Source organism: Idiotropiscis lumnitzeri, chromosome 15 (genome assembly GCF_059441095.1).
Source record: "Idiotropiscis lumnitzeri isolate Australia: NSW breed Sydney's pygmy pipehorse chromosome 15, RoL_Ilum_1.0, whole genome shotgun sequence".
Taxonomy (NCBI): Eukaryota; Metazoa; Chordata; class Actinopteri; order Syngnathiformes; family Syngnathidae; genus Idiotropiscis; species Idiotropiscis lumnitzeri.
The window spans coordinates 4,691,532-4,717,282 of record NC_142405.1 but is presented as its reverse complement, the minus strand read 5'-3'; the positions used below and the strand labels follow the sequence as shown (position 1 = coordinate 4,717,282).

The 25,751-nt window shown below is 43.3% G+C and overlaps 3 protein-coding genes and 1 long non-coding RNA gene across 6 annotated transcripts; 2 read left to right on the top strand and 2 right to left on the bottom strand.

Annotated features, from left to right (window-relative positions):
• Window positions 1–271: 271 nt before the first annotated feature.
• Window positions 272–10,406, bottom strand: LOC148322378 (uncharacterized). Its single transcript, XR_015846615.1, has 4 exons — window positions 10,190–10,406; window positions 8,250–8,578; window positions 1,078–1,116; window positions 272–984 (listed from the first exon to the last, which is right to left on the bottom strand). It is a non-coding gene; the product is annotated as an uncharacterized LOC148322378 (long non-coding RNA).
• Window positions 9,693–12,757, top strand: emc10 (ER membrane protein complex subunit 10). Of its 2 annotated transcripts, XM_088316538.1 has the most exons (8): window positions 9,693–9,864; window positions 9,974–10,040; window positions 10,392–10,504; window positions 10,699–10,812; window positions 11,073–11,257; window positions 11,613–11,706; window positions 11,951–12,070; window positions 12,535–12,757. In XM_088316538.1, exons 1-7 carry the CDS (start codon window positions 9,772–9,774, stop codon window positions 12,035–12,037), a joined length of 753 nt encoding a protein of 250 aa, XP_088172664.1. In that variant the 5' UTR covers window positions 9,693–9,771; the 3' UTR covers window positions 12,038–12,070; window positions 12,535–12,757. The 2 variants fall into 2 exon arrangements, with proteins under 2 accessions (XP_088172664.1, XP_088172663.1); XM_088316537.1 differs by lacking the exon at window positions 11,951–12,070.
• Window positions 12,758–15,287: 2,530 nt separating this feature from the next.
• Window positions 15,288–20,242, top strand: LOC148322376 (E3 ubiquitin-protein ligase TRIM16). The gene is made up of 5 exons (XM_088317369.1): window positions 15,288–15,351; window positions 18,811–18,834; window positions 18,919–18,981; window positions 19,337–19,476; window positions 19,550–20,242. The coding sequence occupies exons 1-5, from the start codon at window positions 15,330–15,332 to the stop codon at window positions 19,946–19,948; spliced, it is 648 nt and encodes a 215-aa protein (XP_088173495.1). The 5' UTR covers window positions 15,288–15,329; the 3' UTR covers window positions 19,949–20,242.
• A 276-nt stretch (window positions 20,243–20,518) lies between these two features.
• akt1s1 (AKT1 substrate 1 (proline-rich)) lies at window positions 20,519–25,142 on the bottom strand. Of its 2 annotated transcripts, none has more exons than XM_088317894.1 (6): window positions 25,030–25,142; window positions 23,828–24,441; window positions 23,158–23,431; window positions 22,790–22,873; window positions 22,531–22,712; window positions 20,519–22,149 (listed from the first exon to the last, which is right to left on the bottom strand). In XM_088317894.1, the coding sequence occupies exons 2-6, from the start codon at window positions 24,200–24,202 to the stop codon at window positions 22,012–22,014; spliced, it is 1,053 nt and encodes a 350-aa protein (XP_088174020.1). In that variant the 5' UTR covers window positions 24,203–24,441; window positions 25,030–25,142; the 3' UTR covers window positions 20,519–22,011. The 2 variants fall into 2 exon arrangements, with proteins under 2 accessions (XP_088174020.1, XP_088174019.1); XM_088317893.1 differs by having other exon boundaries at window positions 24,995–25,122.
• Between the last annotated feature and the right edge of the window lie 609 nt (window positions 25,143–25,751).

The following is a 25,751-nucleotide window of genomic DNA, read 5'->3' as shown; positions in this document are numbered from 1 at the left end:
GAGTGAATGTGAGACGCTGGAGGAAGAAGGAAGGCTCCTTAAAGATGTTTGGAGATGTTTGCCTCGCCAGGCAGGAAGCAGCTAATCGCTAACGAGCCCCCCGAGAGTCACAAACACCTTTTTGTGCGCTCACCTTGTCGGATTAAGACGCGCTCGTGTTAGCCAGGCAAAGTCTAATAGCGGATGAGAGCGAGAGCGTGCGCGCGTGCGGGCGCGCGCGCGAGCTGTCAATCCAGATGAATTAGTGCATAAGAAGGTGCAACGATGAAGAAGAACGGTGATTTAGATGAACACTCACAACCAGATTTGCCTCTTCAAAGACTCACTCTGTGTGTGCGTGTAAATGATTCTGAGGATTTTGTGTGCGTGCGTGTGCACGTGTGTAAATGTTTCTGACTGTATAATCCAGTGGGTAAGAGTGTGAGTGCGAGTGGATGTAATTATATGTCTGTGTTGGAGTGTTTTCGTTTCCGTGAGAACGCGTGTGTGTGTGTGCGCGCGTGTGTGATTTAGCGGATTTTTGTGCGAGCGCGAAGTAAGCGAGTACGCGTTCCTGCGTGTGCGTCTACACTAGTGCAAGTGTGTGTGTACGCGCGTACATGATTCAGTGGTATTTCCAAACTGTATGAATGTGTGCGTGTGCGCAGGTGTGCACGTGAAGCATGCAGGCGCGTGCAGAATGCGTGCGTGTGATTCTGTGGCAGTGTGTGCGCGAGTGCACGGAAGTGTGTGAACAACAAGTGAACGTATGGATTTGCATGTAAAGCGCACCTATCGAAACGCACGTGCAAGTCCATGTGTGTGTTTGCTTATTTTCGTGCGCGTGCAGTTTACATGAATGAGTGTTTGTGCAGCGGGGGTGGGTGCGTTTGTTCGCATTTCACTCTCAGCATGAGAAGTGCACGCACACGCACACACGCGCACCCCCCGCCCCCACACACACACACACCACAGGTTGAACGCTTATTTTCTCACCTTTGGTTTCTGAAACAGAAACATAGACAAAAAGATTTCAGATTTGAATAAACAAACGCGTGATGTAATTAACGTCACTCTATGTTGAGCGATCCCACTCACCAGCAGGTGGCGCTGTTGTAGCTTGATCACCATCACTGGCTGCAATACAACAAACAAGAATTGAAACGATAATTGCATTGATGCCAACAAGATAAACCACCTTCAGCAACAATTGGACTGAAGAACACCAAATGGAAGCGTGGGGACTTCAACAAAAGTCATGTGAAAGCACAAACACGTCACGTTATGGTAACTCAGTCGTGAAGGGCGTCCAATGAGACCGGAGGTTAGAAGGATTAGGACACGTTCGGTTTAACATATAAATCACGCTGACAATTTCACATCTTGGAAGCTGAAGAGAGGTGGGGCAAAACCATTTCAAAATAAATAAAACTATCTTAAAATGAACTTTAAAATCTGAAAGGGAGGTCAGAATTGGAGTTATGTGCCCCCCCCCCCCCCATACAAGCTCCAGGAGGTGCGCAGCAGCATTTTGGACCAACTGGAGACACTTGATGGAGGTCTGGCTGACTCCAAAATGAAGTACATTACAATAATCCATCTGAGATAGAACAAAGGCACGTGTTTACTTTTTTTCTAAATGCTGCTGTGAAAGGAGAAGCTAGACTTTAGCCAGCTGCCTGAGATTTAAAAAAAACAACTTTAATTTCATTTAAAATCCAAATTCACTCACTCATGCACATGAAAACCACTTTAGGACACCAAGTGTTCCCCACGCAGGTGTTCCTAATATTGTGAAACAAGTTAGACAGTCGTGGGAAGCAAACGGGGAAAATAATTTTTAAAATATGATCCGCTCGGCCACCTCCTCGGAATGTTCCTCCCTAATCTCTGCTGACATTTCGCATCTCGTCGGAGTCCAACATTTTGATCATGCATGTACAGTATGTCATGGTAACTGTAGCCGGGGTAACACACCTGTCTCCTGTGTGTGTGTACATGATGTCACCCGAGCCGTCCAAATCTCCGCTAACCAGAAGCAGACTGCGGCGTGGCCGAGCGACAGACCATTTGGCGGTATCGGATGCCCTCTGCCTGCACTCTAAAAGCAACGTGGTGCCGTTTTGCCAACAGCGTCGTGTGTTCATTACGGAGCAGACGGATGCGAAGATCACCGAACCTGTTGTGGCCCGAAAGTTTGCTCATTCTCAACAAGGATACGACATGTGGACAAAAGTATTAAATATTAAGCTCAGTCATTTCTTAAACTGGAGTTGAGTTTGATAATTCAGTCCCTAGAGGACATTTTCGTGTGGCATGATGAAACTTGATGATAGGCATGTTTATCAGGACAAAACCAACCAAAAAAATAAATAAATAATAATAATAATCCACGTCTAAAAAGAGAGCAGTTTTACTTTAAAGATGCCTTTTTAGGGACACATCAGCCACCCAGGTATTTTTTTTTTAAAATACAGTCCCTGAAGTTAGTTTCACTTAAAAACATTTAAATTAAAATTAAATTAAAGACATGAGTAGACCCACCCACCCAAAAAAAAAAAAATAAATCAAGAGGACATGCTCCAAAATATGCAAGTAATTTTGGTTTTAGGAGGACACCAGGACTTTAATGAATAAATGAATAAATAAATCCAGCTCGCAAAGCCATTTTTAGTTAGCCACATGAAATTTGGTACCATGTCCATCATGAGTAGACCCACAAAAAAGTCTCAAGGAGCCATGCTCAAAAAGATTGACATTCTGCCTTTAAAAAAACAAAAAAACTAATCCAGACCCAGAAGCAAGTTTCACTGGGAAATTTGGTACACGTCTCTATCATGAGCAGCCCCACAAAAAAAAAAAATTCAAGGAGCCATGCCCCAAAACACACAATTTTGTTTTTGCTTTTAAGAGGACATTATGACTGAAGTGCAAAGTAGATTTTTATTTCATATCCAGCCCCCCTTAAAACAGTTTTACCTAGCAACATGAAATTTGCTACACATCCATCATGAGTAAACCCACAAAAAAAGTCTCTAGAAGTGGCAGGAAAGTGTGATGACCCAAAATGCGACTAACTCAGCTCCATATGGTTAAACACACACTCGACCAGGTCCCTCGGTAATAATTCCTACTTTGCCAAGCCGAGCGGCTCCCATGCCGTTGAAAAGCTTACGCTCTTCTAAAAGCACAAGGTCACCGTCGTGGCCCGGCAGATGAACACCCTTTTGGCCGAGGCTCACTTCCTGTCATTCCGGTGTAGCGTTACCTCATTCCCAAGCCGTCGTCTCGTTCCAGCGAGTATGCGGCTGGCATTGATGGATGACGGGCAGATGGAGAATCAAAAGACAGACAAAAAGAGACGACAGGTTAACTGATGGATGGAGCGTTCCAAAAACTTCCTCGGGGGATGGAGACAATTCAAAAGTAGCGTTTCGTTTCTAACATTTATTTATTTTTTTTAGAGGAACTCCAATTATCAGTTTACAGCCAGGCCGTAAAATGTAATCTTCACTTCACAACCTTTTTATCCCACAAGCCTTCTAACCGCGTCCCGTTCATTCTCTCATAAATCCGCACGGGAAGACGTCCCAGCCCAAATCCAAACAAGCCGTAATTCCTCTCATTGGAGCCAAACAACCCGCCATTGGCGTTCCCGAACGGATCGCATGCCTGACCGAGGCGGAATGCCGGCGAGTGAGCGCGTCCAAGACCGTTAGCGCCTGTTAGCGTGGCCAGAACAACATTTGTGGCAAGACAAACAACAACTTTGGAGCTTTGTGATATGAGCTGGTATGATCCGCTCTGTGCTTTTAAGGTCGCCGTGGTAACGAAATAGTCAAACAACCAAGCTGCATGTTCAAGTTCACACGCAACGAAAAATATTTTCTCTTCATTTTAAGTCCATTTACATAAGCCTCTCCTGGAATAATTGGAAAATGTTGTCCTGTTATTCTGTTTCACACGTTGGTAGGAATGTCGAGACCCACCAAAAAAAAAAAAAAGTCCCGAGAAGCCATGCCTAAAAGGACCCAAGCAGTCTGCTACTTGCCTTTGAAGCAGCCACCGTCAGTTTGATGATTAATGAATTCAACTTTCATATTCCGTTCCAATTGCCGCATTTCAGGGTTTGCAGATAAAACGTGTCCTAATTGATTAGTCTGACTTCCTTTTTTCTTCCCTTTTCTTATAAAAATGACGGTATGGATTCATGACATGATTAAAAAAAACTGAGAATTTTTTTTTTTTAAAGTAGGTCATCCAAACATCATTTTATTGCATTCCGGCTGACTTTCCCGAAAATTGTAGGAATGTTCCAAAGTGGCGATATGGACAATTAACGCAGAGACGACAGGTGTGTCCTAATCCATGACAAAGTGCCTCTGAGAGAAGGCCGTGATGTCTTTGGCGACCAAACATCCTGGTAATAACGACGCTCACTCTCACCTTGTCAAATGATGGCCAGCGCCCGAGTGCCGAGAATGCCGGCGACGCCAGCGGATCAAAAAATAGATCCCTTTTTCAAAGCTATCGGACCTGCGGTAAGGGCTATGTCGGTCACGCCGCGGCGCGACGGACGCTCGGACTCGTGGGGGCGCGCTATGGGAGACGCTTCCAAAGTGATTCCGTGGTTAAACGGGATCTGTTTGGAATTTTAGTCACTTAAAAGCAGAGGCCGCCTTAAATCTCACCGGACTGGCGGCGGTTAAAAATAGACGCTAATTAGCCTACTGTGCTAACATCCTTCATTTGACAACAAGTTTATGATTGTCGGAGGAGTTCACAGCTGAGTAAAACGGGAAAGACGACGTTTATGGGGAAAGTGCAAAGTTAATTTACACAAATTAAGATTGGTGTTTTAGTCATTCAGATAAATGTTTCTGCTACGCTTTGACCAAAACAAATTGACGGGAATTTAGCATCTCTCATCGGTCTGGAATGCAAAATTGACATTTGGGAGCGATCAGTCCATTTTTGACGCACACCTAGAGAAGGTCAAATCAACTCTGAAATGGCCAACGTGGCAGGCTTCCTGTAACTTTTTGAGCATAGTTTTTTGGAGACTTTTTTGTGGCTCTACTCATGTCAACCAAATTTCCTGTTCCTAAAGTAAAATTTTGGCGGATGCTCCTGAGCAGTAATTGCATGATTAAAACCAAAACAGCAGCCTTCCTGTGATTTCTTTTTTAACTGTTTTTTGAGGGTTATTCAGGACAGACATTTCCACCAAATTTCATGTTGTTTGGGCTCCAGGCTCTGAATTTTAAAATGGATTACCTGGGCAGATTTGTCCCAGAATTGGTCGCTTTAAACTAAAATGTCAGACTTCTTCTGCCGTTTTGAGACTTTTAGGTGGGTGTTCTTGCGATGGACACATATGCCAAATGTCAAGCACCTAAATGAAACTTAAAACGTTTTGGAGGGCGCCATTAAGCAGAAATGGCGTATTCCCACCAAAATGGCAGACTTTGTGTCATTCCCGGGTGAGGCATTTTTTTTATTTTTATTTTTTTTTGTGGGTCTCCACATGATGCACACATCCAGTAAATTTTGTGCTCCCAAGTAAAGCTCGCTTACGGGGTTGTATTTTTAAATCATTACAGAAGTCACCACAGAAATTTTGCTGAGTTTTTGGGAGTATGCGAACATCCTCAAACCATCGTCTTATTTGGCCAGTGGGTGCACGGGGGGGGGCGTCATCGCACTCAAACGAACGCCTTCACCTCACACCCCAACAAGTGCCCAAACTGGCCAAGTGACTCCATGCAAGAGGCCTTTCGCAGCTCTCACCTGTCGCCGGGCAGGATGATGATCCCCTGCCCGATTAGAGAGGTGACACCATCGAATGGGCGCAGCCTCCAGCCGTCTCCTCACACCTCCCTCAACTATTCTGGTGGCTGTTTATTGGGCTGTGTGCCCCGTTACATATACTCCCCCCCCCACACACACGCCCCCTATGTAACCCCCAAGGGAGTCACATGGTCTGGTTGAAGCTAAGGAGGCCAGGAGGGCTTCAAAGCTGAAACGGTGTGATAAACTTCAAGCACATTCAAAAACAGTGTCTGGTTGAAAGATGAGGAGAATCTCAGATGTGGGATGCTTAAACACCCCCAGATTTTTAAGCGATCGTTTTATATGGCAGTTTATCGGAATTAAGTGTCAGGAACCTTCGGTGCGGTTACAAGTTGTGCCGCTAATTTGTGCCTGTTCATATCATTGTGAATTGCGGTTGTTTAAAGATTTAGTATTACCGAAACATTGAGGCTATTTGTCATTCGCCCGTCTATGGCGTTTACAAATTTAGTATCAAGGCTTTGGTTGGAATCATTTACAGAGGCACCACGGATTTAACGTTTTTTTTTTTCTTTTTATTTGCCCATCTATGGTCGGTTTTCATTTAAACGTGTGTTCATCCTCAGCATATTTAGGTCATGCAGCCTTCAAAATAAAAGCAGTTTCCGCCCAATTTCTTCGGCCACATGGTGACTTATTTAGACATTGCACTCAATAAACCCGCATAAAATAGTTTGCGTGCGACTGATAAATTGGCCACCATGTGGCCAAAGAAAGTGTGGTGAAATAATAATGGTGTGCTTTTATTTTGAAAGACAGGCTTCCGACAGGATGTGACGCTGACGTTGCCCCAACTTGCAACGTGATCAAAACGTTTTTGGTATGTAAAGTTATTCCAACCAAACTGGTGCCACTGTGTTTGGTTTAGTTGAACATTTCGGTGTTAAAACACACAATATTTAATTCCTTTTTGGTTTTGTGTCCGTTGTACTGTAAACTTCGAACGGCAGTGACAACTTGAGACGAGCACACTGTTTTCTATAGGAGAACTGCGCTCCCAAGAGTATTTTTCTTAAAAGTGATGTCATATGATAGCCGCCTAATTTTTGAGAGGAAGCGAGTGAGAACGGAGAATGGTTTGATACATTTAAATGTGTTAATACGTGTGAGGTCTCGAATGCATCCCCACGATAAACGGGGGTTTGCTGTAGACCAACAAAGAGGTGGAATGAACAACTACATTCCACAAAAGGCGGCGAGAGGATAGGGTGGTTGCACCTGCCTTGGCAGAGGCCTCCCCATCCATCCATCCTCCTGCAACGGCACCTCGTCTCATGTTTCGAGCTGTGATTTACGCGCCTGTTGGCAAAAGGCGGCGACAGCGCATATTTTAGTCTCCATGACAGCACCAACATGCGTTACGGCCCCCACGGCGTGATCTCATCACACACCAGGTTATTGTTGAATGTGACACCTCGCGCTTTATGACCACAAAGATGAACAAATTCGACAGATTTCATTCACAGCAAGGCGACACGTCAGGGATTTGCTGTCCAAAAAAAATCGGATGCATTCTTTTTATTATTAAATCATTAGGTACCCCAGCGTAAGCGGATCAGAGCCAAAGTAGTCATGCTCCAAAGATGAAAAAATATATTGAAATACACCAATGCGTTGGACTAAAAAAATATATATATTCTGATATTTTGACTAAAATATCAGATAAGAAATATTGGGGGGGAATAAAATTACTTTTTTTTTTAAATGCAATAAAAAACCTAACAATTAAAAAATAAAAAACTATTCAAATGCTCTTTTTTATTAAAAAAAACTAATTATAAAATAAGTTAAAATACTAAAGAAAACTGAACATACAAAATTTATTTAAAAAAATACAGTTTACAAAAATTAATTGAAACAAAATAAAACAACTTTTTTTTAAAAATATTACAAAAACTATTGTGAAAGGGAAAAAGGCATTCATTTTCTATTGCACTTGTCCTCATTAGGTCCTCAGGAATACAAAATTAGACAAAACAATTCTATGGAAAAAATACAAAATTACCCACAAAATATCTAAATAAAGAGACTAATGTTAGACAATGAAACTGACAAAATAATCGAAAATGTAAATTAATAACAGATTTTTGCAGAAAAGTCACGAAACAACATACGCACAAATTCACCAAATTAATAGAAGAAATGCAAAATCACCTTTGATGATTGGTCTGGAAAACCTCACCAGAATTCAACCACATTCAACGTCTACGTTTCAAAGCCATCTAAATCCCTTACACTCAACTCTGACGCCATTTGAAACTATAGGATACAACATGCAATTTCAAATCCTCTCTTAAGCTGCGCGTTTCCTGCCGGGCCTGTCGGGAGTCGAGCGGTGCAAGGTGATTGACAGGCTACGTTAGCGGTTAGCTGTTCCTTTGTGTCGACATGCCGGCAGCTTTGGTGCGACATCTTACCTGGCTCCTGGAGCTCAGGCATGTCTGTCACAGTCACTTCCAAAGCGTCTTCGTCGCGTGGGGGATCTGCCTGCACTTCCTGCTCCATCCCTTTTTATCACCTCACCTCACCGCCTCCTCCTTCCTCCTCCTCCCGCCAACACTGCCAGTCATCTCATCTTTGTGGAGTGACAGAGCGCTTGTCACCTGAAACCTTGGCAGCGGCTCGGAGAGCAGAAGATCAGGGCCGCCAGGAGACGTCGCCCGCCCCAAAGGAGTTCCTCATCCGAGGTGTTAACGACCGCCGCGCTAATCAATCAACGGGGGTGACGGAGGCCTCGCGTGTGTTTCTGAGGTCCAAAATAAAAAGAGGAAAATGTGGAAAAGGAGAACACGGGCCTGCGCTCCAACAATGACATTTGTGTGAGCTGGGAAATGTGTCATGTCAAGGATCTCTTGAGTTCTTGAGGAGTCGGCCTGTACACTCTCTGTGACCTTGAGTTTTTTTTTGTGATTCTACTTATTATACACATGTCTACCAAAGTTCAACTTGCTACGTGAAATAGGCTTCACGGGTTTAATTTTCATATTAAACCCTTGGAAATTGTCATAAATTGTCCACCTTCAAACAAAATGGCAGAATTCCTGAATCATTTCAGGCATGCCGTTTTCTGAGGTCTCCTTTTTCACAACATGCCATTTGAACACGCGACATAGTGAAACGATTCATATAAAAATCGACATTTACATTCATAGTAAGAATAGCGCAGCTGTTTGAGGTGTTAAAGAGCGGGATAACACCTAATCGGTGACCAGATACTTCATCTCAAATTCTGCAAAAACTACGTGAGTCAGCTACTTATATATAATCCCATTCCTTATTAGACGTTTTATTACACTTTAAGACATGACATCATCCTACTTCTCAGCTGCTTTACATCTAATCTTAAGTGTTTTAGCGCTCTATAGCAAAATGTTTTGTCGCGCAAAGATGTGTTTTAATGTATTTTTAATGTATTATTAAATCCATGTATGTTTGGTTTATAAATTATTTAAACGCTATTTTTTGGGTGGGGGGTTATGGATTTTATTTTTGGTTATTTGGCGACCTCTATCAGTCAAGAAGGAGAGGTGCACCATATAATATGATCATGAAACAGTTATGCTTTTAATTTGCTCGCTCTATAACAAGGATTTAGACTTTACAACCTATCCATTAGCTATTTTATCGGTTGTTTTATAAATTATTACACGGAAACAAATACGTAATTATTTATTTATGTGACTCTTATTATAATGGCATACCGGAAACGCTAAACGTTGTATTTGTTTTCCGCGTTATCAACGGCACCTTGGATTCTTTCAGGTAAATAACAATTTATTAGAATCACTTTGGTATAAAGTAAATCGTTAACCAGGATAGAATACGAGTCGTTTATGTGGGAGACTCTTATTGCGAAAGAGACCAGCGGAAGTAATAAACGGGGTTCCGCGAACGCTGCGTAGCCCTTGCCTGCTTGAACCCGTCCGATCTAATACAAACATGCAGCTTTTATTTTCCCTCAAAACAACATTTATTCATTTTATTTTATCGTTGGTGTGCGTGAATATAGCTTGGTGCAACAATGGCAGGAGGGTACGCGTGCGTCGTTTTCAAATTGTCGCTTTTGATCTTCAATGAAGCCGTCGGCGATGTGTGCTAAAAGGCTAACGACACCTTCACGTTTTTTTTTTTGCACTTGCAGGTTGGCGATGTCCAAGATGCAGAATTCAGTGATTTCTCCGTGCCTCTAGAACATTCTTTTGAAGTCGGTAAGGACGTTTGACTGTTTTTTGCGATTCTGTTGCGTTTGTTCGTTACCTAACGAAACAGCTTCATACTGCTAGGGAGAACAGCCTCGCAACCAGACCTCATTCAAAAGTATTCAACTTATTAATAAAGTAGTCTGAAATTGACTTACCGGCTTTACCGGGCTACATATTCACGAACTCAAGACTCTTGTCTTCAATTCGGCGTGCGTCAGTTGTAATTCACGTCTCTATATCTCTCTCATATGTCCTGTCTTATTTACTTTACACCCTCACGATTGAACTGTCGCCGCCATTTGAAAGTGCCATAAACAGGTGCGCTTAACTGGGAACTCTCGCGCGATCTCTATCCAGATGACGTCGGCAGGTTTCGGGTGCGTGGAGCGCTCCTGCTGAAAGCCGGCAGGGAGCCCGGAGTGTCCCTGAATCAAAACCAACTAACGCAACACGACAGAGTCAAGCTCAAAGTAAGTAAAAGTTAATCATTAGGAGAAAAAAAAAATTCTAAACTCAAACCCAACCCTAATTTATTATTTAAAAAAAAAAAAAAACTTTCTTTAAATATAACCTCCTCTACAAGTGACCCACAACATATAAAGTTTATGCACTTTTGCTTTAATATGTTAATATTGCTTTGAAACCTGTTCAAAATGTCTGACAGGAAGTGGCATCAGTGGACGGTCTGTACCGAATCCGAGTGCCTCGGGTTTCGCTGCAGGCTGACAGACAGACGGAGCGGCAGATGGACGGATACCTCACCGCCTTTGTCAGAGCTGTAAGCCTTTCAGCAATAATATCAGCAATTGTGTGACCAAACAAGCTACTTTTTTTTGTTTTAAATTATCCTAATTTTTGTGGGGTCATGTAACCTGCACGTTTGCCCATTTGATCAAGCCATTCAATCGTCTAAACTATTCCACTCATTCAGGACATCTTGAGAAATGGAAACTGGTACTTATGATGTAAACGGTTTTACTACCACTGCTGAAAATCTTTCTGAACAGTAATTGTCATCATGATGTTCCTTCTGTTCAGTGCGCCATGGTGGAGTCCCACCTGAGCGACGTGATCACACTGCACACGGACGTGTCCGGCACGCTGATTGGCGTTTCCATCGTCACGCTGCCTGGGGCGTGTACAGGGACGGACGTGGAGGATGAAGTGGATCTGGAGCTCTTCAACACCACGCTCAGCGTCATGGCCCCCGTCAACGCGCCCGGGTCTGTTTGCTTCTCATTTCTATGTGATGATTTCTGACGTCGTGAGTAACGGGCAATAATAATTTGAATCGGTACAATTGCTAAATCAAATAATTTGGAAAGACAATAAGGTCGACAAAAACTTCGAGCTAATGGTAACAAAATATTATGATTTTTTTTTTTTTTTTTTAAATCTCTGTATTATTTTGTGTCTTGCGTTTCTCTCTGTTGCGCGAGATGCTCCCCTCCCTTCTTTTCCTCAGCCGTCTCTACCCGTCGTCAACGTTGCGTTCCCTTCAGAATTTGTCGTCTCCCAGCACTCAGTGGCACATTTTTATTCTTTTTGATTTCTAATTGCCGCAAATTGTCCTCGCAGGCCCGAGACGGCTCTGTTCCTGGAGCGCATGGAGCAGGAGACGGAGAAGAAAGGCAAAAATCCACAAGAGCAAAAGTCTTTCTTCGCTAAATACGTAAGTGGATCCCCCCCGCCCCCACCTTGTCCTCAGAGCGTTGCTCGTCTTTACCTCTCGTCAAACTTGCATCTTTTTTTACTTCCCCCGAACGTGCCGCCGAGATGGATGTTTATGAAAGCGCTTCCCAAATTGCAGCTGTCAGTTGTAATGCAAGACCTGTGCCTGAAGGTGGCGCCGTGTGGTGGCCCTTGCTGCACCTTGCTGACTGTTGTGTGCCGCTTGCTGTGCTGTTGTGTTGCAGTGGTATTTGATACTGGGAGGCGCAATCTTCCTCATGGCCTCCAATTCGGCACAGCCCCCAGCAGGGGGAGGCAGAGAACAGAGCTGAACCCCCCCCCCCTCTCAGACTCGCTCACTGGAAGTAAACATGAGAATGCTTCATTGTGGCTCCTCCCCCTTTTCCTCTTCTTCATCCTGCTCATTTCCTCACACAGTGGCCACCATTGCTTCGGTAGTACTCACAAGCAGAAAAAACAGGCGTAAGGAAGGAAATGCTGTCTTGGGGCACCTTTTGTATGTGCTGCTGTTTTGGTTAGCGACAGAGTGACATGACGTGGTGGTGGTGGCGCCTAATCTCATCCACCTGGGTGCTGTCAATTCATTAATTGAGCCACGGCGTCATTTACAGCCAAGGCCACTATTTGAGGAAATATCGCGCTTTTTAACAATATAAAGATCGACAGTTTCTAACTGGGAATGATTTTTGCAGAGGGACTTGAGTTAATCATGTTCCACTTAACCACTACCAATCCACTAACATCCTTCTCTTGTTCTTGTCTTGAAGCAACTGGACTAAACCAACAAATATAATGATTTGTTTTCCAGTGGATGTACATCGTGCCTCTGGTTCTCTTCCTGATGATGTCAGGGGCTCAGGACCAATCAGGGGGCGGGGCCGGCGGCGGCGGGGCAGCCAATGGCGGTGGCCGATAATCCGTTTTGTTTTTTGTTTTTAATTCTCATGAGCTGCTGTACATGAGTGTTGAAGTGATCTTTTCATTTGTTTGTAATACTACTGTGAACAAAATAAAAGTATTTATGAGCCCAAGATTGAAGTGGTTTGAGCTGACGCCAAGCGGTAAGGTAACCTTTTTAATTTTAGATTCTGAGAACAACGACTAAACATAGTTTGTAACTACATCCGCATCATATGGAGCAGCATAACATACTTTCGGAGATATGATATGACATCATTCAAAACGACTCAAGTTAGGGTATGATGCAACATACGTGTCATAGCTCACAAACAACACATTTGTAAAATGCATTTAACAAGGCCAAAAAGCATAATTGTGTTAGTACTAGAAATTACAATAAATTTTACACCAGTGGAAGTTGGTCCGTTTGGGGCAGCGGCCCTCCTAATGCACTTCTTAGACCACCACTATCATGTCATAAAATTACAAATATGCATAATTATGTGGCAATAAAAATGGAGAGAGTCTTATTCTGTTTTTCTCTTCCATTATATCACCTCCAATATTAATATTAATATGGAAAAAAGAAAATCTTAAAGCTTCTTTATAGACGCATCATAATTTTAGGCTCCTAAGAGCTAGCTAGCTAGCTAACTGTGTTTGGTACTCAAAACTAGCTAGTCGTTGCTGCCCTGGAAGTGTTGAAGAAACCAGCCCTCAAAAATATTTTAGGGGTTGAAACGAGCTGCAGTGTATATGTGGAAGCTATTTTGGATTTAAAATCTCCATCTTTTGTGACAACAGTCCTGGAACTTTTCCGACAAATTTTATGGGGTCGAAACAGGGTTGTATAAGGGTTATAAGCCTTTAATAGGGTGGAAAATGATTGTTTTTCTTTGCTGTCTTGTAATTTTTTTTTTTTTTTTTTTACATTTTTGCCGATTTAGCTTTGGCAACCAATCATGAGGGATCATAGCTAAGGGAGCTGCCACCAGGCCGCATCCTTGGCAGCAGCACACAGGGAGCACCCAGGATTTAGCGGCCATTGCCAGGAAAACATGGTGGAGGGTTTTCGCGGGGTTACGTCCATGACAGCTCCTAAATCTCCGGGGCCATGCGGCTCAGCGTGCCAGTGTCGTGACTGAGGCTCCTACGGCAAGGTTTATGTTGCACTAAAAGCCGAGGTGCCCGTTGGTTTTAGCCAGCCACTAAATCTGAGCACCTTAAGCTAGGAGTCTTTGCATTTGCTTCCAAGAATACATTCCTGTTTGGGATTTTTTAGACTAACACAGAAAGGTGCTAAGTTACTGTACTTTAAAAGTAAAAGTCTAAATACAAACATGATTTTTTATTTATTTTTTTTATCCACAGGTTTGAAGTGTGATTTTTAAATGGAAAAAGACGAATTAAGCCGAAATTATGCTTTGGTATTGTACAAGTATTGTTTTTCAACATTTTCAAATTATTAGTGGCAAAAGTTTGATTTTGCACGTCTGTTTTTGATTTGATTTTGACAACAATTGACAAATAAGTGAGACTTCTTTTGTCCCTCCAACCCAAAAAAAAAAAGTCAGCAAGAGCTAATGAAGCTAATGACGGGGCCCGTGTTTCATCTTAAGCTGTGCTACAAACCTTAGCAGTTATTGGAGATGCTCAAGGCGCTGCGGGATAAATGCGGCCAAGCGCAGGTGGTAGGGCCGGCAGCTGGCTGCAGTCACTCAAGCCAAAAGCATCCGTGCCGCTGATCGCGATCTCCATTTCACTCATAGCGCCGGCGTGTTAGTGTGTAATCGGGCAACACGAGAGGGCCGCTAACGCTGGCTGCCGCTTGTAAACACAGGTCAAAGGTCAGCGGCAGAGGTCCGCCTGCTGCGCTCGTCGACCGCGTCGCACGCTGCGGCACTCATAACTGCACCTCATTAAGATGTCTCGGCTCCCCCTAAAGGACGACGAGATATTCACATTAACTTGACACGTTAGTAACACAAACATGATGCAGGCATCCAAGAGTTTAGGGTTTTAAACCAGGGTCAGGGTTTCAAAGTAGGGTTTTAAACCGGAGTTAAGGTTTCTCGAAGTAGGGCTTTTAGTCAGGGTTAGGGTGTTAAATCTGTTTAAGGGTTTCAAATCAGGGCAAGGATTTTAGAGAAAGCTTTTACCAGTCTTGAGGCGATGAGCAGCATTTTGGAGCAACTGGAGACGCTTGATGGAGGATTGGCTGACTCTAAAATAAAGTGCATTTTGGTAATCTAGTCAAGATGTGACTAAGGCATGAAGTAGCGTCTCGGGTCTGCGTGTTCAAATTTGGGCTACAAGCCCCGTGTTGGCGTTTCGATGAAGGCGCCAAATATGCGGTAAGGTTTTAAGCGAGGGTGTGTCTTTGAAGGCAGTGTGACGTCAGACGGCATGATTTTACGTCATGCTCTATTTTGAGCTCTGAACTGCTTGTTTGGGTTTTCCGGCACATGCTGCGTCCACGTGTATGCAAATGAGCGAACCCCACGCGCCCCGCCCCCCAACTCTTCATGCACGGGCAGGGCATCATTTGACACCGTGTCGAGTTGTGACGGGGGGGGTCCTGCGCAATTTCGAACACCCACCCATAGGCCCATCTGGGAGGTAATAAGAGGGCTCCCCCAGGGGAGCGTCTCAGCACACTGGCTGGCGCCCGACCTGACAAACCTGAAAGCACAAGCAAGCGACATGCCCGTCCCCAAGAAAGCAGGTAGGAACACAAACGCCACCCAAAAAAAAGAAAAAAAAAAGCCATTTTGGATTCTGTTTTTAAATTGATAACCATGCTGAAGTCAAGCGTCATTTTTACGATGATTATATTGTAGCCTTGCAAGAATTTTTTTTTTATTTTTTTGGGGGGAGAATTTTCTCCAACAAAAACTAGCATATAACTCAACCCAATTTGATCGTTAAAGGCTGATTTTAAAAAAAATGCTACGATAATAAAATTAAGAAATTAATTAAAAAGTTGTATTGAAAAATATTATCTTTGTATTATTTTAACAGAAAGGTTTTTCTTAATCTTATGAGAATGTATTTGAATTCCTAAAACATTTCTAACATTACTTGTATACATGTCACATTTTCACCCAAAACACACAGAAAAGTTAATTATTAAGAGAATTCCAATTTTTAAAACATCAACTTAATACAATTCAATGATAGTTTTTTTTTTTTACCCAGAAATATTTTTCTATAGTTTTTCTCAAACTCAATTGCGGTAAATTTCCCCAAAAAGTTTGTGTTTTTTATGTTAACAACTTCATGCTAGAAAACTATTAAATAACTTTTTTGTTTAAAGTCATGTATTTGCTTTAAAATCATATTTCTTGGTTAATTCATTGTCTTTTTTAAAATCCCAATTTAATAAAGACCATTCAATACAAAAATTCTGCAGTAACAATAATAAAAATGTTTGTTGGGAAAACTTTGTGGAAACCGTGTCACGATGGCCCTCATTTGAGTCTTCCAGGCAGCAGTTCTGAGTCCTCATCCATCATGTCAACATCGTGCAGAAAATATGGCCGAGGGCCATCACTTGCGCAATTTCCCGATGTGTAACGCAGGGGCACGTTATTCCACAGCTTGTGTATCCTCCGCCGTTAGGAAACCATCTGAACCCTGACTTCTTCTCAGCGTGGTTTACGTGATTTTCTTCAAGAGGAGGAGAAACTTGAAAACCTTGAGAATAAACCTTGGTGACATTTCGGTAACTCACGTGAGGGAACGTTGCCAGCGTGGCTTTTGCGGCCTCGCGTCGCGTCCCGTTGTGTCGCCAGCGAGGAGCCGTTTGAAGCTCGTTTTTATCCCGCTAGATTAATGAGCCGTGTTTTCCGAGTCAACATATTTTGGGGGGGGCCTCCTCCATCGTCTTCTTTGGCTTTATCCGCCTACCGTCTATCCCATCATTCGCATTTCTCACCATCTGAGTGGATTTAAAAAGTCTACACACCTCTATTTATCTCAAATGCCAGGATGTGCATAAGTTGTGCTGGATAAAATGGTCAAGAAAAGCCTACTAGAACAGCTGAACTTTATTTTAGTTTAACATGAGTTTGAATGTTATTGGTTAAACACGAACACAGCTGCTGTCACGCAGTTATAAGAGGGTGTGCACACTTGTGCAACTACATTACTTAACCTCTTGGAAAGATTTATTTGTTCTTCTAAAATGCGTTGATCAAAATTATTTTTGGAAAAATAATTATTTTTTTTCGAAAAATCTAGCTTTTTTTTGCCTCAGAGAAAAATGTTTGCTAACAATGAATAATAAGAATAAACTCACAATCTCATGAGAATTAAGTTGTACTTTTTTTAAAGGTAAAAAAAGTTCTGCAAGAATTTTTTTTTTTTTTTTTTTACAAGATGTATTTTTCTACCCACAAAAAATTGAAATTAAATCCCAACAACAGAATACTAAAATAATACAATAAATTACAAAAAAAAAAAAAAAAAAAAAAATTCAAAATGTTTCAGGTAACAAAAAAATGTAATGATGCAAAAAGAAACAAAACGGAAAAAAAAAACTAAAAGGTGTTCCTCATTCGACATCGCGTTAGCTGGGCAAGGTCACTCAGTGGACGGGGCTCGCTCGAGACTCGCCGATGATTTGTGTTTTTGCCGTGTCGTGTTGCCATGCTGAGCCGGCCGGTGGAGCGAGAGGCGTCAAGTTATTCCATCAAGTCTCTCCTTTCATCTCGGGAGGAGAAAGACGAAGAGGCCAAGCCTCACTGGAGCTGACCTTTGTTGGCAAATGTCTTCATCGCACGCGTGGAACGTTTCCAAAACGGCCAAGCAGATCCCATAATCCTCGCTCGTCTTCCGCTGCTTTCATCAAAGGTTGCGACTCATAACAGTAATAATATTAAATTAGATTCATACGGAGCAAGAAAGAATTCATAGTTTAAAAAAAAAAAAAAAACATTATCTGAACCGCTTTACAATTTAATTTAAAAGTCAGACTCAAATACAAAAATAAATACGATTTTTCAAGAAAATTAATCGGAGTCACAGGAGAACAATGTTGAGGAAATAAATTGTTTTTAATTCTTAAAAATAAAATACTGCAAGAATAAAATTGGAATTTACAAGCTGCAGTTGCGGCTCTGCTTGACCACGTCAAGGTATTACGAGTACCTTAAAAGCTCAAAATGCTCATTTTGGCTTGCAAAAAATTGACCAAGTTGGAAAAATTCCCAAGTTGGGGCCCTTGTAGTTGAAGGTAGCGCCTGCAACAACTTTGATTTATGTCGTGCGAGTGAGGCGTCCTGCTTTTAATTGCTCTGATAAATGACGGGATCAACGGCGGATCTCGAATCTCAGCGGGAATGCCGGGATCATGCCAGGAGGGTCCTGGAATCAAAGGCCGCTTGTTAAACACTCTCACGCCATTTTGAGGAAAGACATGACATCGCCCCCCCACCCCCACCCCCACCGAGGTGATCCTTAGATCCTCCCCCATGCACCACATTTGACGATGTCGGCGTTAAAGACATTTGGCAGGTTAAGGTTTCAACAGCCACTTTAGGAATTGGTCACTAGGATCATTCAGAGCACATTACCAGGTAGGATTACAGCCAGCTTTAACTTGATCATAAAACACTTTTCCTACAATAAAAACAAATATTTTTGAGGCATGTGTGGAACTCAAGTGAGCTCGGATTATACAATTGTTCAGCCGTGAGGGCGGATCCAAAGATGGCATTTGTAAATTTCTCTTGACCAAAACTTCAGTTTTGTCATGGTTAAGCGCTGGAGAGTTTGTTTTTTTTGCCATCCAGGATTTGATTCCTTAAATAAAGTGTGAGGGGAAAAAAGCATTCATTGGACTGAGGTCATCGTGGGACATGTATGCACAGTCGGGTAACTTTGGACTGCCAAAAGGGAGAAGACACAAATAGTACAGGACCTCAAATTGATCCCTGCAGCACACCACATTATTTGACAGTCTTTCAAGGAGCATGTATGTAAATTTTATGTATTTTTTAGATACATGAAAGTCTGTTTAAATAATATAAAAGTTGTAATCTTACAAAAATAAATGAAGAAATGCTCAGATTTTTTTTTCAAAGAATAAAGTTTGACACTTACATGAACAAGGTCATTTTTGAGTGTGTGTGCACATTAAGTGTTGATCGAGTTTTGATTGCATTTTTTCCTCATTTTACAGGAAGCAAAAACAACGGGGCAGCAGGTAAACAATTTTAAAAAAGAATTACATAACTGTGAGACAATAATCCATGATAATTAATATCTACATTCTTTTATGTCTCTTCAGAGAAGCTGCCGCCGTATGAACCCAACATCCCCGAACCAACCACCAGGGCAGACTTTCTCAAACGTCAGTCGCTAAATACTGCAATACAATTTAAAAAAAAAAAAAAAAGACTTTCACTTGGATAACTAGCTAAATAAACTCGATTTCAGCCCGCTTTTTGCCAAAAAGTTCTGTGCTAACCAAATACGACATTCCAGTTCTGGACAACACAGTCCATGCTAATAACCACTGTTCAGCACTAGCTAGCTTGAGGCGCGGGAACAACCGAGCAAACTTACACAAGTCACCACACTAACAAAATATTGCCATAACTAGAAAAATAGGACTATGCTAACTAGCTCTGAGATAAGTAGCTCTGTAACCACAGTGCTATGCTAAATATGGCTATTGTCATAAATTTTGCCCACTTCCCGTCCAGACTGGATTCCGCTGTCTTTAGACGACAAAACGGCGCAGAAGCTGCTGTGGATCTCAGAAAACGGAGCGAAGGTGGCGCGCACGTCCGATGCCGTCTGTCCGTATCCCAACAGACCAGAGCGATACGAACACTCACCACAGGTTCCTTTATTTTTACCGATCATAAAAAAAATTTTTTTAAAAACTGTGTGACTGACCTGCCGTTCCCGTCCAGGTGCTGTGCAAGGAGGGCCTCCTGGGCTCGCGCGGCTACTGGGAGGTGGACTACGACGGCTGGGTGGTGATCGGCGCGGTGGCGGAGAGCGCCCCCCGCAAGGACGGCCCCTGCGGACTGGGTGAGAACACCACCTCCTGGGGCGTGGGCTGGTCGGGATCTTGCTACCAGGTGTGGCACAACGGCGAGAACGTGGACGTGGACCTGCCACTGTGCCAAACACTCGGCGTGTACGTGGACCAGCCGGCCGGCATCGTCAAGTTCCTGCTGGTGGAGGGCGAGGGCGACAAGGAGGTGCGGTTGGTGCACAAGTTTAAGACCAGCGTGCAGGAGAAGCTCTTGCCCGGCATGTGGGTGGGCACAAACTCCTTCTGCCGCATTCGGAAAAAAGATCAGTGAGTTGCTCGGCTGGAGGCAGGCGGGTGAAACGAGCGGACATTTAAGGTGGAACAAGCATGTTGATGCCCAAATGTTTTATTATATTGTGTATTTTTGCTTTTTTTTTTTTTTTTTTTTTTAGAAATAGGTTTAGTTGACTTTTTATCTTTGCATGTGAACTAGTGAGCTTGTTTTACATATTTTAGTGTGCTAAATAAAGTCAACTTCCGTATAAAGGAAATAACTCTCTCCCTTGACAAAAAAAAAAGCATTTTTTTGTTATCTTAACTGAAGTTATTTTTCCAAGGATGTCACATTTTTCTGACAACAGTCACATTTTTGAGAATTATTACATACAATTCTGAGTCGACTTTTCATATACTTTTTTTTTTCAAGGAACAGAATTTTAAAATTAAGCCATTTTTTTTATTCTAGAACAAAAACAATCTTACAACAGTAATGCTTTTTTTCTTGCTAGAAGATAAATTTATACATTTTGAGAATAAAGTCAAATTTTTGAGCCCACAGTTGGAATCCCCCCCAACAGAGAAAGTTGTAGTTTTTAAACAAAAAATGCACAAAAAGCGCACGTCGTCTCACTTGGTGTTGCTCCTTTATTTGAAACACAAAAGAACTTGGAGAACATCTACCCAAAAGTCACTTTGACTTTCTGTCCCAACTTTTTCCCGTCTCACTTGTGTCAGTCTCAGTCATTCGTTCACTTCAAGAAATAACAAACAAAAAAAAAACATTTGAAGTACAATCAGTGGATGAGTCAGTCACCGTTTTTGCAAAGTACAAAGAGGCAAATATGAACGTCAGGACATACTGTTTGATGAATTTTGAGAGGTGCTGCTGGTATGCCAACATTCTCAACATTAGCTTTTCACATTTTCATCTTCAAGGAGAACAAATGTTTTTGAACGAGGGCCTGACGACGCACCAAGAGCGATAATTGTTGTTCCCGTCCGTCTGCTTCGTGCTAACATACCAGGACACGCTAAACCACGTCAACAATGACGGAAGTAGCGTCACGAAACATGAACATTTCAGACGACGAACGTAAAGGTAGCCACGCTTAAAATCATTTGTGCCGTATTTTAGCAACAACGATATTGTGAGATAAAGCATCAAAATCTTTATTTTTGGTATTTCGGTCTTATCGCAGCCTAATAGAAATGTCTGCTTTGAAGAGTTCATATTTTGTGACTTGTAAGCTAATTAGCGACAACTTTGGTTAGCTAACAATCTTCCCAGCTGAAAACCAAAGCATGTTTTACTTTTAGCTTAGTTTTGTGTGACAAAAACAGATGTTGCCGTGTTAGCTAGCCACATGCTTGCACATTCGATGCTAAGCTAACTTTAGCAGGGCGAGAAGAGATGCTCGTCCAATGTTATCATTTTGTGGAATAAATCTTTTTTTGTAGCCATCGTTCAGGATGGCGGGCGAGCTAGCGACTTTCTAGTTTAGCTGGTGATTTCCCAACAATTACGAGCAACAACGAACAAAATATTTTTACTTGAATTATCGCAGAGGTCATGAAGAAAACAGACTGCGTATTTTGGAGCGTTTGCCATGTCAACGCGTACTCTCGCTACGCTAATGTAAGCAACTCACAGTCACGCTAACGCAATCAATTTTTGTGTCGTGTGATTCTGAAATGTTATCGTCCTCTGGAGAACAAACCGTAAAAAACATCGTTAGGATGCTAAGCAAACGCGAACATATTACAACCTAAAGCGTAAATTAGTGTTTTAATTGGAATTCTTTAACATTTTAAACGTGAAACTGTTCTACTCACATTTGTGCACTCAAAAAAAAAAAACATGCTAGCTTAACATGGAGCACAAGTGGTGTGGACGACAAATTAGACCAAAAACACGAGGAAAGAAACTGTCGCCCCTTAGCGTAGCATTTCTGAACATTCCAGATGCGCCGTCAGCCATTTTGTGTTTTTTTTTTTTTTTTTTTTAGTGTTGCATTACCTCGTCGAATTAGCGAGCGATGAATGGAGGTGCATTCTCCCCCCCCCAAACACAGTTTTCACCGAGCATACGACTCTCGCCCCCCCCTCCGCTCGCACTCAGTGCTTGAGCGAGAAGTCGCCGGTGTTGACGCGGGGCCGTGGCAGGCCCCCGAACATTTCTGTCCCGTCAGTGGCCCCGGGGGCGAGAAGGGCCTTCATGCTGGCGGCGATGTGCTCCAAATCAGCGCAGCCCACCTGAGGGGACACAAACGAACCAAGAAAAAATTTCAGAGGCATGCGTGTTGAAAAAAATTTTAAAAAATGAAGTTTTAAGAAGTTATGCCTAAAGAAACAGAGGAAGTCGGCCATTTTGAATTAAAATGAAATTATAATATTTTGAAGTGGGACACTTCTTCATCCTCCCTTCACTGATATTCCCCAACTCTTTTCAGCTTCCTGACGCAGATGTCATCAGCGGTCGGAAGACGCGAGGGTGCCGTCACAATGGTGTAAAGAATGCTCTCTTTGTTTGCGTCTTAAAACCGATCATGTGACACCTCCGAGTCGACAACATAAAAACAAACAAACAAGCGTTCCCTCTATGTATGCGTCCCTCGCCAGAATGTGTGTTTTTACCCGTTCTCCGCTGTTGCCTTCCCCCGGCGCCGCCCGGCCCCCCTTGCACCCCCACACGGGCACAGAGACGGGCAGCGAGCGGGCCAGCGCCATGGGGTGGGCGTGCCGTGATGCGTGCACGCCGTGGTGGCCCACGGCCATGCCGCGCGAGGGCGGCGGTGGAGCCTCCTCGCTCAACGAGCCTGCGGGACAAACAGGAAATGCGTCAACGGGCCGCCGGTGTTCGCGCAACAGTGAGCGGGCGCGGGGCGGGACTGACCGTCGGTGCTCTCCTCCTCACCGTCGGACTCAAAGAAGGGCTCGCAGTCACGAGACAGCGAGTCCTCGTCCATGGAGAACACGCCTGAAGCACAACATGGGGGTCAGTGATTTTTTTTTTTTAATTATTATTTCTGGATTATTTCTAGTTTCTCATATTTATTTTGATAGTCTAAAGAGCTATTGTTTTTTTTATTCACTGGATCATTTGCACTTGAGTTGTATTTTTTTTTTTTTAAATCCTGTGGATTATTTATTTATTTATTATTTTATGTATTAACGAGACGAGCAATCGCATTAATTATGATCCTGTTGTCTTTTTTTAATTTTGTGGATTATTTCGGTGTAAAACGCTCATCGCGTCCTGACCTGCGCTCTCATTGCCGAAGGGTCTCTTCTCGTCCATGTCCTCCTCTTCCTCCTCGTCTTCCTCGTCGTCATCCTCACACTCTTCCTCCAGGTCGACGATGCCCGAGCGCTGCCTTCCCTGCCGGGTGGCCTCCAGAGAGCTTTTGTCACGTTCGTGCTCGCCATTGTTGCCCTGGCCCGGGACGCCCCCGGAGCTGTAGATGGACGGGTAGTTCTGCGAGTACAGTCTGCTGTTGGGGCTGACACTGCCCAGCACGCCGTCACCGGTCACGTTCTGCAACCGACGACATGTATGAGGCCGGATCAGAGGAAAAGCTCCGCTTTGGCTTCACAGAACGCCAATGACAATCATATTATTCAAAACCAAGTTTTGCTCTTCTCTTGAAATGCATTTTTTCCCACAGTGTGAACTTGCATGAGTGTCCGCAGAAATAATATAAATATTTATTTATTGACAAATAATGTAAAAATAAGTGATCATAAATACCTGCTTTAAATCTTGGATAGGCTTTAACTATGCAAGCATATAAATAAATGAAAAAAAAATGCATTTCAAGAACATTTGAAAATCCATGTAAAAAGTACATAATGATTTCAAATCCAAATTATACACCTGAAATAAATAATGTGACGATTTTGACATGGTGAAGCATGCACGCAGCTGACTCACCCCCCTGCGCCCGGCCTCCGACGTGAGATCCGCGTCAGCGTGGCGCGTGTGCCTCTGCGCCGTCAGCAAGGTGGTGGAATGCAGCACGCCAATGTCGTCCATGTAGCGCCGCGCCGACTCGGCCAAGAAGCCCTGACCCCAAACGCCGTACGAGAACTCGCACTCCCTGGGAAAGCCGCCGCCGCTCTCCCACTTCTTCTTCTTGGTGACGTCCGTTTCGGGCGCAGAGGAGCGGAACCGCTTGCACGCCGTGAGGATGGCCAGCTCGCAGCCTGATTTTTGGCAGTATGCGTCGGCGGCGGCGAGGAGCGCCACCCAACTGTCCCTGTGGTTGTCTGCAATCTCTGGCTCGGACGACTTGGTGATGGAGGCCATGATGTGGGTAGGTAGCGTGCACGTGTGTGGAGTTCCTTAATGGTGTAGCTTAAAAACAAATGCTGCTTACTTGCTGGTGTGTTTTGGTTCTTGTTGTTTTTTTGCACTGGTGATGATGGACAGGGAGTTTTTTAATGAGGCACTGGGTGACTGAATGATATGGTGCAGTGACTGGATGGTTTCTTATCACAAAAGGGAGCCAGGGGAGAGAATAAATGGTACCAAGTTGCTGGTGATATCTGCAGAGGAGGGGAAACAACATGTAAGACAACTAACAGGCTCCTCACTAAAAACAACAGCAAGCGACAAACCCAACCCCACAAAACAAACTAATTTCAACGTGTGATAAAGAAGACGTTGAGTGCTAAGTCGTTAGTCACCCTAAGTTTACGTTGACAGTAGAATTATCAATTAGCTTCTTGGGACACCTGTGAGCCGCTTTGATATGACAAATCACGCACTAGGTCTGCTTCAGGAGCACTTTCACAACAATCAATGCTAACGACTGGCGCTAGAGCTAAACTGGATCTGAAATCGCCCCACTCTCCGTTTCAATGCCACGCCGTGCTTCGTGTTGGCACGTTTGTCCACTTTCAGTGCATTGCAACGAGGCCTCCGGTGGCTGCTGGAGCTGTCGTTGCTCCTGCTTATTTAATAGCCACGGTTGTTGTTGTTGTTGTTTTGTGCAGACTCCTCGTGATGGAAGCCTCGATTCACCACCATTTTCAGGCGCCTGCACGCATCCGACACGCGTAGCACAAACGGGCAAAAACGTGTCGAATGTTCATCTACCTGTTCGCTTTCTTTCCTCGCGAGTTGCCACTTACTCGTCGCGGTTAAACTTGACTTTACTTCGTCAAACGTGCTGAGCCTTCTTCACACGATCCTCTCCCCTAGCTAGCTCGTCGTCACCAGCGGGAACGCTCGCGAGGACCCGAGTAATTCCTTTTGGAGGCTTCAAAGTAAAACATATGACGTGATGGTTGTGTTGAATGGAATCACATCAAAGCGGTGATATATAATCTACTTGAAATGTAAATCGCTTCTGAAAATGTAAAATTGACACGTATTGACATATCCCGACATTTGAAGGGGAAGAAATGTGAGCTATTAATGTGAAAGCAAGCGTGTTCCGCTTGTGATAGCACCTGTTTACAGTCTTGTCTATGGAGGGTACCATCTACACGTGACAGGGGCGGGCTCGTATTCGCGTTAGTTCCGCTTTACGTGAACGCCTCCTGCGCAACCCACCAATCAGCTTCTTGCTTCACATCACACGCTTTCAATGTTCGCCGTCTCCTCTCCTGCGAGTTGACGAACCTGAAAACGGATATTAACAAACGCGAAATTAAATATCAAAGTGCATAAGCTCAAATAATAATAAAGTAATTGATAAAGACGTGAAACGTTGCACGTGTGCTTCTTGTACCACCTTCTGCCACGCGTGCCAATTAACTTCTTACTCACGTGTCAACGTGTTTTAAAAGTTTGATTAGTCTCCTAACGCTTTGTCAAAGGGAAACGTCATAAAACAAGATCTAAAATAACA

Excerpts from the sequence above, each read along its gene's own strand:
- LOC148322376 (XM_088317369.1), top strand. The coding sequence starts at position 15,330 with ATGCCCGTCCCCAAGAAAGCAG. Across the intron at positions 15,352-18,810 it reads GCCCGTCCCCAAGAAAGCAG|GAAGCAAAAACAACGGGGCA; the intron begins GTAGGAACACAA and ends CTCATTTTACAG. Across the intron at positions 18,982-19,336 it reads CAGGGCAGACTTTCTCAAAC|ACTGGATTCCGCTGTCTTTA; the intron begins GTCAGTCGCTAA and ends CTTCCCGTCCAG.
- akt1s1 (XM_088317894.1), bottom strand. The coding sequence starts at position 24,202 with ATGGCCTCCATCACCAAGTCGTCCGAGCCAGAGATTGCAGACAACCAC. Across the intron at positions 23,432-23,827 it reads CGGAGGCCGGGCGCAGGGGG|AACGTGACCGGTGACGGCGT; the intron begins GTGAGTCAGCTG and ends CGTCGGTTGCAG. Across the intron at positions 22,874-23,157 it reads CTTCGGCAATGAGAGCGCAG|GCGTGTTCTCCATGGACGAG; the intron begins GTCAGGACGCGA and ends GTTGTGCTTCAG.
- emc10 (XM_088316537.1), top strand. The coding sequence starts at position 9,772 with ATGCAGCTTTTATTTTCCCTCAAAACAACATTTATTCATTTTATTTTA. Across the intron at positions 11,258-11,612 it reads GCCCCCGTCAACGCGCCCGG|GCCCGAGACGGCTCTGTTCC; the intron begins GTCTGTTTGCTT and ends TTGTCCTCGCAG. Across the intron at positions 11,707-12,534 it reads AGTCTTTCTTCGCTAAATAC|TGGATGTACATCGTGCCTCT; the intron begins GTAAGTGGATCC and ends TTTGTTTTCCAG.